The 14,586-nt window shown below is 40.3% G+C and overlaps 1 protein-coding gene across 1 annotated transcript in view; it reads left to right on the top strand.

The window, feature by feature from the left end:
* MLIP (muscular LMNA interacting protein) overlaps positions 1-14,586 on the top strand; it is a 59,675-nt gene that overhangs the window by 42,491 nt on the left and 2,598 nt on the right. Inside the window, exons 10-12 of the mRNA XM_087718956.1 lie at positions 2,586-2,630; positions 4,911-4,970; positions 6,476-6,613. Of these exons, the coding sequence (XP_087575082.1) occupies positions 2,586-2,630; positions 4,911-4,970; positions 6,476-6,613 (243 nt within the window). The remainder of the gene's footprint in view (positions 1-2,585; positions 2,631-4,910; positions 4,971-6,475; positions 6,614-14,586) is intronic.

Here is a 14,586-nt window from a genome sequence, read left to right as displayed (position 1 = left end):
TATTTATAATCTGGTTTCTTGGTTTTTTCTGATGGACAGTTCCAAGGAGAAACAATGAAAGTGGATTCATTTTGTTCTGTAAAGTCCATAAAAGCAAAAACAGAGAAATAACAAACTTTGGTCTGCCCATGTTATGCCAATCCTTTGGGACCAATTAACAGCATGGAAGTGATTATTCTGTCACTCGGCTGAAATATTATCCCCATCATTGGATCAGACATATGCAATTGCAGGTTATCTGCTGTAAATGTGGAAGCTTCTATTGAATAGTTTTCATCGTTAGCATGTCTATAATATAAATATGGGTAAATACTATGAATACTTTATTTTTTAAAAATATATCTTTATTCTTTTTAAACAAAACAACACATACAAAACAAAGCAAGAGAAGGAAAAAAAAAACAATTTTCCTCCATTTCATCAAGCATGTCGTTTGGTTACAAGTTTTTGTGCATCAATTCTTAAGATTAAAATTAACACCACTTGTTTTGCATTAAACGTAACTGGATATTTCGCTGTCATTGAGCATTATGTGTTCAAATTACCATTAATATTCTTTCATTTGTAACAATCCTTGTTTCCTTGAATTCATAATTATCTATCAAATAACAATGAGTCTTTGAAGTATTATAATATCACCTATCTCCAAGGAGAATAAGCGGAAATTAGAGCAAAGAATTCCCATTGATGTATAATATACATTCATATTTTCAATTGGCCATAATGTCACCAATCATCCAGAGTTCCAAAAATAGTTTTCCCGATAATATGAATACTTTAGATTGCTAGTGAGCATACTTCTTTTTAGCATCTTTCCCTCTTTGCTTACGTTTCAAATGGTTCTACAATATAGTGATGATTTTTGATTGTTTATATTAAAAAAGGAAAGAAAGAACAGCTGGCCCCTCAGTTCATTTTATGCTTGAAAGTCACCTGTTTATTTTTCTCAAGACAAAAGAAATGCTCAAACCAAGTAAAAAAACACACAAAACAATAGCAATAGCAGTTAGACTTATATACCGCTTCATAGGGCTTTCAGCCCTCTCTAAGCGGTTTACAGAGTCAGCATATCACCCCCAACAATCCGATAGATAGATAGATGATAGATAGATAGATAGATAGATAGATAGATAGATAGATAGATAGATATGATAGATAGATAGATAGATAGATAGATAGATAGATAGATAGATAGACAGACAGAGATATAGAGATAGATAGATAGATAGATAGATAGATAGATAGATAGATAGATAGATAGATAGATAGATAGATAGCAATAGCAGTTAGACTTATATACCACTTCATAGGGCTTTCAGCCCCCTCTAAGCGGTTTACAGAGTCAGCATATCACCCCCAACAATCCGATAGATAGATAGATGATAGATAGATAGATAGATAGATAGATAGCAATAGCAGTTAGACTTATATACCGCTTCATAGGGCTTTCAGCCCTCTCTAAGCGGTTTACAGAGTCAGCATATCACCCCCAACAATCCGATAGATAGATAGATGATAGATAGATAGATAGATAGATAGATAGATAGATAGATAGATAGATATGATAGATAGATAGATAGATAGATAGATAGATAGATAGATAGACAGACAGAGATATAGAGATAGATAGATAGATAGATAGATAGATAGATAGATAGATAGATAGATAGATAGATAGATAGCAATAGCAGTTAGACTTATATACCACTTCATAGGGCTTTCAGCCCCCTCTAAGCGGTTTACAGAGTCAGCATATCACCCCCAACAATCCGATAGATAGATAGATGATAGATAGATAGATAGATAGATAGATAGCAATAGCAGTTAGACTTATATACCGCTTCATAGGGCTTTCAGCCCTCTCTAAGCGGTTTACAGAGTCAGCATATCACCCCCAACAATCCGATAGATAGATAGATGATAGATAGATAGATAGATAGATAGATAGACAGACAGAGATATAGAGATAGATAGATAGATAGATAGATAGATAGATAGATAGATAGATAGATAGATAGATAGATAGATAGATAGATAGATAGATATAGCAGTTAGACTTATATACCGCTTCATAGGGCTTTCAGCCCCCTCTAAGCGGTTTACAGAGTCAGCATATTGCCCCCAACAACAATCCGGGTCCTCATTTTACCCACCTCGGAAGGATGGAAGGCTGAGTCAACCTTGAGCCGGTGAGATTAGAACCGCTGAACTGCAGATAACAATAGCAATAGCAATAGCAATAGCAGTTAGACTTATATACCGCTTCCTAGGGCTTTCAGCCCTCTCTAAGCGGTTTACAGAGTCAGCATATCGCCCCCACAGTCTGGGTCCTCATTTCACCCACCTCGGAAGGATGGAAGGCTGAGTCAACCTTGAGCCGGTGAGATTAGAACCGCCGAACCGCAGATAACAATCAGCTGCAAGTGGCCTGCAGTACTGCACCCTAACCACTGCACCACCTCGGCTCTTTTCACAAAGATGGACACAGAAGTGTGTGCTATTGAATCCCCTCTTCTTAACATAAGTAACTCTCCCTGATTTAAGATTCTTTTCACTGAGTTAATATTGTAAATTTTTTGTTCCAGGCCAATCTCTACTTAACGGCTCCTGCAGTGACTGGGACACACAAGGTACATTTCTAGTTCACTACTATCCTCTTCAGAATATGAATTAGGTTGAGTGGACTGAGTGAATCACATTCTCAGACTTCATGTGGTTTGAATAAAAATTTCACATAAAGACACAACGGTGGCAGTCCCAACAATAAAGATGTAGCATCAAAGCAGGCCCAAAGAATTATCCTTATGTTGAAAAAGTCCCGGGGAAATGTTTTTCTTAATATTGGAACTCTCTTAAGAAAGAATGTGCCAGAGTCAAAAGGAAATAATTTGGCTCCGCTGAGAACTATATGCTTGACTATATGTGTAAGGCCATCCCTAATTAAGAAAATATTTGACAACCAGTTATCTGAAATGGTATAGGTCCGTGGGACATGGTGCCCTCTCTTCGAGCATGCGAGCCGTTGCCACAGCTCACCTCCACTGTGCTTTTGGGTCTCTGCTGTGTATGTGTAGGGGTGGGGTGCATGCAGATGTGCGCACATGGGTGGGGGGATGGGGGATATATGTACATTCATAGGGAAGTGAGGAGTGTGGGTTGGGGGATAGACCCATTAGTTCACACAGGGTTGGCCTCCTCCGGGTTCCATCTACTAGCCAATGCCACCTGGCTACTACCCGGGGGAGGGCCTTCTCTGTGGCAGCTCCGGCCCTCTGGAACGAACTCCCCGCAGGGATTCGGACCCTCACCTCTCTCCAGGCCTTCCGAAAAGCCGTCAAAACCTGGCTTTGCCGGCAGGCCTGGGGTTGATGAGTTCCCCTCCCCTCTCGACTTGTATGGTTGTGTGATTCTTGGTTATTTTAATTATCTGTATTCTGTTCTATGTTCCCCTTTCCCCCTTTTTGAGTTGTTCGCTGCCCTGAGTCCTTCCCGGAGAAGGGCGGCATACAAATAATAAAATTCAATTCAATTCAATCCCTGCGTTAAAGTTAAAAAGGCTAAGATGGCAAATATTTGATAGAAAGGACAGAGTGCATGTTTTCATTTCCCCCACACTTCTTTTGTCTCCTACCTTTATTTATTTTTTTATTTTTCATTGTATTGTAAAATTCTAATTAGAGAGGTAGAGAGAAACTCCCAGCTTTTCCAAATTTAATTAGTATGGAAAATGTAGTTACATATAAAGAGTTATTGAACAGGCAGGGGGAGATTAAAACTAGATTAGAGTTGACCTCACAAGGGATGCAAGTAGAATGGTGGTCTTATTTACAGATACAGTCAAGGTTTCCACAGGATAGGAAGAAGGAAAATATTGCCAAAGACTACACAACATTAGATAAACCTTTGATACAGACAGAAAATAGGCTGATCAAAGTGTTGTATAAATTTTTGTTGGAATACAAGGTAGAGGAGGAGATTGTCAAAGAAACTATGGTCACCTGGGTAAAAAATTTTCGGTTACAATGTGGAATTGGCTAAGTGGGAAAAACTTTGGATACTTAATCAGAAACTAATAATGGCTACGGCATATAAAGAAAATCTTTATAAGATGTTCTACAGCTGGCATCCCCCCCCCCCAGCACGGCTCTCCAAAATGTTTAAAAATCTGGCCCCAAATTGTTGGAAGTGTAAAAAAACACCAGGCACTTTTTATCATATGTGGTGGACGTGCAATGAGGCAAAAAAAATTATTGGAAAATGATTCAATCATGGTTTGAACAAATGGTGGGAGACCAAATCTTGTTTAAACTGGAAATTTTTCTCCTAGGTATAATACCGGAGGGGTTTACGAAACATACACTTTATTTCATTATACATGTACTAACTGCGGCGCGCATAACTTATGCACAATACTGGAAAAAAGAAAATACACCCTCAGAGCTAGAAATAATCAGAAAAGTGTTGGCCTGTGCGGAATCAGATAGGCTCCCTCTTGAACTTGAAAATAAAGGGGAATCAGAATATCTTGAAGTCTGGAACAGATTTTATGACTGGTATAAGACAAGGTGACAAGACTGGAACAAAGTGTAAATATTGTGATTGGACAGAAGGATTGATAATGTATTAAGTAGGCTAATTGTCAATGGTTGAGACTAGCTGTATATAATATGAATGTATGGTCATTTCGACTTCACGGTACTATATGGTTTTAAATGTAAAAAAAATAAAAATATATTGAAAAAAAGAAACTCTCAGGTTTTAAGGATTGTATTCGTTTTCTTTCCCATAAATTAATAGTTCTGACCTAGCCTCATTTGAAGGCCCAGGCAATCAATAATAGCCCTCTGCACGATGCATGGAAGCACCATTATAGCGATTACATATTTCATTTTACTTTATTTATTCATTAGATGTATATCCCGCCTTTCCTCCAGGAGCTGAAGGGGGCATACCTCCAACAACCCTGTGAGGTAGGTCTGGCTGAGGGATAGAGATGTGTTCTGACCCCCCCCCTCCATCCAGTAACAAAAGCCGAGACACACTTAATGAGAATGTCCTTTAATAGCAAGACCAGAATCTCGGTGGTTGAAAGCCAAACAAACAAACAGATAAGGACCTTGGCAGCAAGTCCGACAAACCTTGGCAGCAATTCAGACAAACCTTGGCAGCAATCCAGCCTGCCAAGTTAGTTTCTCTTTAGTCCAAGCGTTGACTTCTGCAAGAAGGGTGTGGCACAAGCAGTCTCTTTTATAGTCTGGAGAGGAGCCTAATGACCACCAGCTGAGCATAATTACCTCCTGTAATTATGTAATTGCTCCTGACGTCAAGTAGCTCTTCGATGGCGTGCATCCCGGAACAACTCACTGTTGGTTTCTGGATCATTCTCCCTTGTCTCCTCCCCACTGATCCAAGGCTCAGGCGCCACCTGGTGGCCAACCAGTCTCTCTGCGCCCTGATCGGAGTCGGAACCCTGTCCAGGGTCCTCCACATCCTCCAGGGCCAACTCATAGGGCCCCTCGCTGTCAGATTCTGGTGGCAGCTCCAACGGCTCCTGCTGGGCCACAACAGAGATGAGTTAAAAGAAGTCATTCATTCATTTTCATGGTTGACGGTGGACTTGAACCTGGCTCTCCCTAATTAAAGCCCAATCCGTTAACCATTATGCTACACTGAAGCTTCTCAGGGCTAAAGTGCTTTGTTTTAAGTGTTAGCAATAGAAGGTGGCATGTGCCAGCATGTGGTTTACCAATATAGGAACAATGAACACGCCAGTTTGAGGGTTCCCATGACCTGAACCACTGATGAAGAATGTGAAAGGCGGAAACAGTTCTGGCTAGTATATTCACTTTTTTGGCACATGATCTCAAAAATTTGGATGAGAACTTCTTGCCTAATAGACCAAACTCTCTGTACTATATATCATCTCTATTATCGCATAGATTAGGCCTCCTCCGAGTTCCATCTGCCAGTCAGTGTCGACTGGCAACCACACGGAGGAGAGCCTTTTCAGTAGTAGCTCCGACCCTTTGGAACGATCTCCCCGTGGAGATTCGTACCCTCACCACCGTCCAGACCTTCCGCATAGCCCTTAAGACCTGGCTAGCCCGTCAGGCCTGGGGATAAAGATAATATGTCCCCACCCGAATGATGAATGAATGTTGTTTACTATTTTATTTTTATGTATTGTTTTGTGTTTATTGTCTCGTATCCCCCCTTCCTTATTTTATGTAAGCCGCCCTGAGTCCCCTCAGGGAAAAGGGCGGCCTATAAATTCTAATAAAATGAAAATGAAATGAAATGTTAAAGTTGGCGCATACACACACACACACACACACACACACACACTCGTATCCGTTCATTCATTCTGAAACATTCTTCTATGCTTTCGCATTGGCTCGAACATTGCATATTTGTCATTCTGGCCTGTGGAGTTTTTTTTTAACATTTCTGTATCACGTTCTCTCTTCCCTACTAGACAAAGCCTGGGGTAATCCGACCCACTACAGTAAAAGCAAAAATAATAATAAAAGAAGAAGAAGAAGAAGAAGAGCCTGTCCAGCCAAACCCGTTCAGGAAATATTTGGAAGAAAGAAGTGATCTTCAGACCGAACAGGTAGAGTTCCCCCCCCTCCTTCCCTTTCTAATTCTGCATCCTTTATCAGGATTTCCTTCCTGTGTGGACCATTACAGAGGACTTGGTCGAAGGCTCCTCTTGGTGAGCATTTAAGAGAGGTGCAAATAACATAATTGCACATTATTTTTCTTCATGTTTGTTTTTCCTGGAGTTCACCTGTTTTTCACTGCACCTGCCTCGTTCTCAAAGCAACGCTATCAGTGCAGAATGTAATGAAGGGTTTTGTTTATCAACTGGCTTGCCTTACAGCCCTGTCCTGATTTGGGCTGTGAGGGGAGTGTTGGTCCCAAGGCCATCCAGGCAGTTTCCGGGCTTCAGGGAGGACTAGCACCATGACTGTCCCTATTCCTATTCCAGCACTTGGCTCTCTGAATAACCTATGAGCAAGATTAGAAAAAAGAAGTTAAAAACACATGGCACAAGATAGTCTTCTTTCTGTTTCGTGGCTGCCCATTTCCTACTCCCCAGCATCCTCTACAGAATTGTAAGACCCCTTGGAGATCTTCTAGTCCAATCCCCTGCTTAAGCAAGTTCTGCAGTTCGGCTGTTCAAATCTCACCGGCTCAGGGTTGACTCAGCCTTCCATCCTTCCGAGGTGGGTGAAATGAGGACCCGGATTGTTGGGGGCAATATGCTGACTCTGTAAACCGCTTAGAGAGGGCTGAAAGCCCTATGAAGCGGTATATAAGTCTAACTGCTATTGCTATATGTCAGTCCATTACAATAATAAAGCTAGTTTCAGTGGCAAAACCAGGGTTCAACATATGGGCTGAAAAATCGAAACACACTTGTTTCTGAATCAATTAATGTAATACAGGTTTGTCTTAATTTCTCCTGGGCCTATCTTTTCTAATTTCAGGAGCCTAAAATAACCTGACTTTTACCATTCAAATGGAAATCTACTGAGTTTTTGTCCCATATTATTGTTACAATTTTACTGCTATCTTGGATTAGCTTGCAGCATTTTTAAGAAGTATTGCTTTTTTCCTCCCCAGCCTCATTGAAATAGCCAGGTTTTATCTTAATTATTCAGTTGAGTAACTTTCTTTTTTTTTTCTCTTGCTTGTTCAAATGCCTGAGCTAACCAGCCAAAAAACGCATTCTGTCCTTTTCTACCACTAGGGAGCGAGATTTGCTGAGTAAAATGACCATTATGGCCTATCCAATTCAGACAAGCGTTTTTTTGCTTTTGGTATCTTAATTCTGAAGATTACTCTTTGAAGATTCTGCAAGGAATCCTGTTACTACAAACCAGCCATGTAAAATACAATCCATTTTTAAAATCAGTTTCATTTCAAGTTAAGTTTAAAGCAGCTTTTCCATAGAACTGGCTTGGATTAGCTTCCGTCAGTTAAGAAAAACAGGTGCCCTTAGAAAAAGTATAATATTAAGCTTTGAATATTTCCATCCTGAAGGGCTGATTCATGTATTCACCTGCAGGAGATTATCTGTCCCCAGTCAAAAGACAGACAGCATGAGACATCAATAATAGATAGGAAGTTAAAAATGCCTTTTATTGTCTAACTTCTGCCTTTATTTTTTTGCAAAATGTTTTATCTCTTGTTGCCATTTCAGAAGAACATCCCAGAGCATAATAAACTTAAAAATCAGTTTTTGAAAATGCCAGCGTTTTGAAATGCAAAAATGTTATAATTGGGTATGAGTTTTTCACCGTTAATCTTTCTTAGGGGAAAATCATTTTTAATCCGTTGGTGTAAATATAGCATTATATTATTTTTTAAGAAAATTGGGTTAAATTATTTTAAAATAATTAACATTAATGAATAGAGTCGAAATGTTCCCCTGCTTCCCAATCAAATCCAATTAAATAAGGATGAAACAGTTTGTCTTAAATTTGCTAGGCAAATTAGTATTTGTTTATTTTTTTTAATGATGATTTGTTTTTAAAAGGAGCAAACAAACGGGCAAAAGAAGAAAAGAAATAAAGTAACAGTTGGTATAGATAGTATCTTTCACTGGACAAAAAAAAAACTTCCATAAGGCTAGTGTGTATTTGATTAGAAATTAACCATAAAAAATTAAATTCCATTTTACAATTATATTGTTTTGCAATATGTTAGAATTTAAATTTCTGAGTTAAATGCCCAAATCTCCACTATTTGTTTTTTTAAGAATATAAACAAAAGAGAAAGAAAAGAAAACATTACTTAAAACAGTGCTATTAACAGTGCTAATAGATAGGAGCTGAAGTGGCGCAGTGGTTAGGGTGCAGTACTGCAGGCCACTTCAGCTGACTGCTATCTGCAGTTCAGTGGTTCTAATCTCACTGGCTCAAAGGTTGACTCAGCTTTCCATCCTTCCGAGGTGGGTAAAATGAGGACCCAGACTGTGGGGGCGATATGCTGACTCTGTAAACCGCTTAGAGAGGGCTGAAAGCCCTATAAAGCGGTATGTAAGTCTAACTGCTATTGCTATTGCTATATAAAAATATCTATTAGTTTCTAACTGCTCCTTTATAAGTGCACCTACAGCTTATGCCAACGAGTAAATTAATTTTCGATAGGAAAGTCAAGAAGATTAAAGTTCCTCCAAATTTTAGGAGTAGAAGGAAAGATAGGAAGGAGAGGAGAAAGGAGAGGAATAGGAGAAAGGGAAGGCAGAGGAAGAATGGGAGGGAATGTAAGAGTAGGAAAGAGGGGAGGAATGGGAAGAAGAGGGGAAGGGTAAAGGAGAGGAAGGGGAAGGAGAGAAGGGAAAGGAGAGGAGGAAGGAAGGAAGGAGAGAAGAAAGAGAAGAAAGGGGGGTAGGAAGGAGGGAGGGAAGGAGGGAGGGAAGCAAGGAGGGAAGGAAGGAGGGAAGGAAGGAGAGAAGGAGAGAAGGAAGGAGGGAAGGAAGGAGAGAAGGAGAGAAGAAAGGAGGGAAGGAAGGAGGGAATGTAGGAGAGAAGGAAGGGGAAGGAAGGAGGAAAGGAAGGAAAGGAAGGGGAAAGGAAGGAGAGAAGGAGAAAAGAAAGGAGGGAAGGAAGGAAGGAGGGAAGGAAGGAGGGAAGGAGAGAAGGAAGGAGAGAAGGAGGGAAGGGGAAGGAGGGAGGGAAGGAAGGGGAGTAGGAGAGAAGAAACGAGGGAAGGAAAGAGGGAGGGAGGGAAGAAGAAGTAGGACTGTTGTAAGATAAGATGGATCTATGGGATGGTAAGAAAGCAATCTTTAAGTATATTGTCAACAGTAGGGAAAAATTGTTATAAATACATATTATTAATAACAGTTATGAGATCATATAATTGTGAATGTATATATGAAATTGATAAAATTAAAATAATTTTTTTAAAAAATAAAGTTCCTCCAAATTTTGTGGCTATGTTTTCCCCCTCCCCGTCATTAGCCAGTGATTACATTATCAAGTGATTCTGCTCTGCTTTGGATTTAAGATGACGCTGATAGTATTTTTTTCCCCTCAAAGGACTTATTGTTATACAAACGTTAAGACATCATCTCTTGTCCAATAAAAAAAATATGGAAGCAAATACTGTCTCCAGTTTAATACCCCAATTAAATCTGTTTTGCAAGAGTAGGGGGTCATCAGGGATTGATGCGACAATAAATAATAAAATGTGAATGTGAAACAAAATAAAGACGCAGAAAAAGCTAAGATTAGTTTATCTTCTTGTACATGTGCTTGGTTTCCCAAAGCATTTGTAGATAGGGTGACATTATAGCAGTCTTCATTGCATTTCTATTTTCACATTAAAAAAAAAGTCTTTAGCTTACCAAAGAATGTATGCATTTTTTCCCTTTCTGCAATTGTATAATGTTGCTTACTTGGAAACTGAACAAAAGGGGCATGTAGGTATATTTGCATTTATATAGTGTGTGCAAAATCTTTCATTTGGTACATTTAGCCTACATCCTGTCATTTGGGCTCTTTTCAAGAGGAAAGAAGGAATGCTAGAACAGGATTAAAGGAATGTTCGAACATCGGTGTTGAACTTGTTAAATTGTGAGAACAGCAGTTTCCTGGCTTGTACATCATTTTGTAGCCTTGGGCCTCAAAACTAGAAATATGTCCTGATCTGTACAAATTGCTGAAAAGTATGTTTAATTTCATTGACTAAACTATTTGTCAGCTGTGTCACATTATTCCTATGGATTCCATGCTAGACATTTTGCGGAAAAATAGGATGTTGGTACTGTGGTGTCGTCGTGAAATTTTTTTTTTTAAATTATTAACTGTTTTATTTCATTTTCATTTTCATTTTATACAATCACTTATATACTGTGCAATTAAAAAAACAATAAACACAACTCATCTTCTATTCCACTATAGGAAACCAACATAACACTTCATCCTCCACACACCCTTTCTTCTCCCCCTCCAACTTTCATTTCTCCCCTCCAGCATTCCCCTCTTCTACTTCCCCTCCCCCTCAGACATTCCTTTCTCCCCTTCCCTCCATCTCACCCTCCTTACATTCCCCTCTCACTCCCTCTCTACTCCTCCCTCTTCTTTCCCTCTACTCCTCGCTTCGGTGTATTTCTACTATTCATTAATCTATTCGATTTGTATTTTATACTAACATTGAAAGAAAAGCAAAAAAAAAGGAAAAGAAAAGGAAAAGAGAAAAAAAAGAAAAAAGAGCAGCAGTATACAAGTGCATTCTTATTGTTTTGGAAATTAAAACTATATTTCCCCCCTCCCCCCAGTAAACCCCCCTCCCAAACCCCCTTCCGACTTCCCAGATCCCATGCCTGGCATAGTTTTTTATCAAACACAGTCTAGAGTATATTGAAACCAAATAGATTAAAAATCAAAAGATAAAAGATAAAGGGGAAAAAAAAGGAATAAAAAAAGAAAAAAGAAAAAAAGAAAAAAAAAGGAAAAAATCAATAAACTCTCTACATTGAATTCGGCTTCGGTGTCGTCGTGAAATTTTGACTAGGGAGAAATCCCTAGTCAAAGAAAAGAGGGAGAAATCCATCCGTTTTCCTCCTGTGTTAATGCATACTCCATTAGGCAGGCAGCATGCTTCTAGAGAATTCAGCTCTTCATTAGCAGAAGAAAAGAGGGAGAAATCCATCCGTTTTCCTCCTGTGTTAATGCATACTCCATTAGGCAGGCAGCATGCTTCTAGAGAATTCAGCTCTTCATTAGCAGATTTTCTTATGACTTTTACCAGTACATCAATTTTGTCCATTTGAGTTTAATCTATAGTGCCGTTACACATCAGGGATAATGCCAGCATGTTCAGAGTTGATTTCTTGGCATGACTACCTCTGTAACGTTTTATTATGCTCTTTGGTATTCTTTGTGGACATTTGAAGACATTTGAAGTTGGCTGTTGAATGTCTGCACATTTATTGTCTAGTTTCTTTCTTTAAAAAAAAAAGCAGATTGTATTTGCAGTAATGGATACTGGCATTGGCAGGGGGTTGGAGCAGGAGATCTCGAATTCTTACATTCAATGATTCTGCTTTATGCAGAACGTTGGCAGGAAATAATTGTTCACTGTATGATATCTGCAAGTCCAGACAGGAGAAAAGTCTGAAATGTGGTCTTTAATTGGCTTTTCTCATAGAAAATGTTCCAGCAGTTTCCATGGGTTAACAGTTGGATGCAGTTATTAGTTTCCTTTCAAATAGTTGCTCTAAATCAGTGTTTCTCAACCTTGGCAACTTGAAGATGTCTGGACTTCAACTCCCAGAATTCCCCAGCCAACATTCGCTCTAACCTCTAACCCTTTAGGAGTGGTGGGTTTCAAAACTTTTTGGAACTTCTTCTGTAGGTGTGGCCTGCTTTCCGGGTCCACTGGTGGAACCTCTTCTAACTGGTTCGGTAGATTTGACGAACCGGTTCTACCGAATAGGTGCGAACTGGTAGGAACCCACCTCTGTCTAGAAGTCTCTCTTGTCTTTTACCTCCTCCAAAATCCAAGGAGCAAGAGACCCTGTACTTTACAGCCAGAATTTTCTCCCTAACAACAGCAACTAGGCATGTAGATTACAGCCTGATCTTCAATATGAGCATTTTTGTGGGTGAGAAAATATAACTAATATTTAGTTCACATGAGTCAAAAAGGCTGAGAAAGCTCACGAGGCAAGACATTGATAAATATTAATACATAAACAGGAGAAATCAATTCAGCAGTTCTTATAAGCATCTTTAAAAAACCCCACCAGGGAATGAAAAAGAGACTTAGAAGGTTTAAGGTTAAGATCAGGTTTATTGGCTTGGTTCCCTGTGAAATCTATTATAAAGCTTCAAAACTCAAGCAGCTGAGGTGGGATGAAGCAAGAGTGCTGATAGATCAACAAACAGCCTCTCACATCTAAACCTCACAAGCCTCCGGGATCACAGATCACAAGCAGAAGTATTGCAATTAGAGTCTGGCTTTCAAATGAGCGAAAATAAAATTACTTTCATTCTCCGAGAAGGGTGACATTGATGTCAATGTCATACATGGAGGGTCTTCAGGACCTAAAGTGCATGTTTCTTTTCAGCTTCTGTTATCTTTCATGGAAAAGCTTCTTATTTAGATCTAAAGCTTTTTGTTTAGATCAAGGCTTGATTACAGCAATGCGCTATACATGGGGCTGCCCCTGAAGCGTGTTCGGAGACTACAGTTGGTCCAGAATGCGGCCGCGCGAGCGATATCGGGTGTACCTAGATACACCCATGTTACACCTATCCTCCGCGAGCTGCACTGGCTTCCCATTGGTCTCCGAACACGCTTCAAGGTGCTGGTTATTACCTTTAAAGCCCTACATGGCTTGAGACCTGGATATCTGCGGGACCGCCTCCTACCGCATACCTCCCAACGACCCATAAGATCTCACAGGCTGGGCCTCCTCCGGTTGCCATCGACTGGGCAATGCCGGTTGATGACCACTCGGGGGAGGGCATTCTCTGTAGCTGCTCCAGCCCTGTGGAACGATCTGCCCGTGGATATCCGGACCCTTCCCAGTCTCTCGGCCTTCCGAAAAGCCACTAAAACCTGGCTGTTCCGGCAGGCCTGGGGCTGTTGACCCCAAAATATGGTCCAGCCCCATCTAGAATTGAGTGTATGGTGTGCTGTTTTTAAATCTATCTTTTCTTTTCCCTATATTTTAGTTTTGACTTGTATTTGTAAGCCGCCCGGAGTCCTACGGGATTCGGCGGCATATAAATTTTATTAAATTCAAATTCAAAAGGGGCACAGTATCCTAGTGGTTAAGAAGCTGGGCTTGTCGACCAGGAGGTTGCGCAGTTCAAGACCCAAGCACTGCATGATAGGGTGAGCCCCTGTTCTTGCTCCAGCTCCTGCCAATTTAGCAGTTCAAAAGCATGCAAATCAGGGGTGTTATACACTTACCTTCCCTACCGGTTCGCAAATGTTCCGCGCATACACTTTTGGTGAAAAAAATGGGCCTAAATGGGATGCCATAGAGCTGGGCGCAGGTGGGCGAAGTCACCTACAATTTCCACTACTGGTTCTGGCTATCCAATCCAAACCAGTAGAATACCACCTGTGATGCAAATGTGAATAGATAAGTAGGTACAGTGGTGGGTTTCAAAAACTGTTTGAACCTACTTGGTGGGTGTGGCCTCCTTTGTGGGATTGGCTTGCTGCCCATGTGACCAGATATGAAGATGCCGACGACACTTGTCAGAACCACCTTAAATTACCTCACACACAGCACTGGCATGCATAAGAATAGGATGTAAACTTGTTTTTCAAAAGGCATCTTTGGTTTGCGTTAAAACAACTTCAACACACGCAATGTTCTGACTGCACCACAAACGCAGTAGTCATCCTTACCTTTCACAGAGGCCCTGAGTTTTATAAATAGGAGCATGATAGTGTAGAATAATCATATACAAGGACCAGTGGTGGGTTTCAAAAACTTTTGGAACCTCTTCTGTAGGTGTGGCCTCCTTTCCGGGTCCACTGGTGGAACCTCTTCTAACCGGTTCGGTAGATTTGACGAACCGGTTCTACCGAATAAGTGCGAACTGGTAG

The sequence above is a fragment of the Thamnophis sirtalis genome, unplaced genomic scaffold (genome assembly GCF_051295495.1).
Source record: "Thamnophis sirtalis isolate CommonGarterSnake01/CBP01778 unplaced genomic scaffold, rThaSir2_p1.2 scaffold_6, whole genome shotgun sequence".
Classification (NCBI taxonomy): Eukaryota; Metazoa; Chordata; class Lepidosauria; order Squamata; family Natricidae; genus Thamnophis; species Thamnophis sirtalis.
The sequence above is the reverse complement of the archived record's forward strand: the minus strand, read 5'-3'. Positions and strand labels throughout refer to the sequence as shown.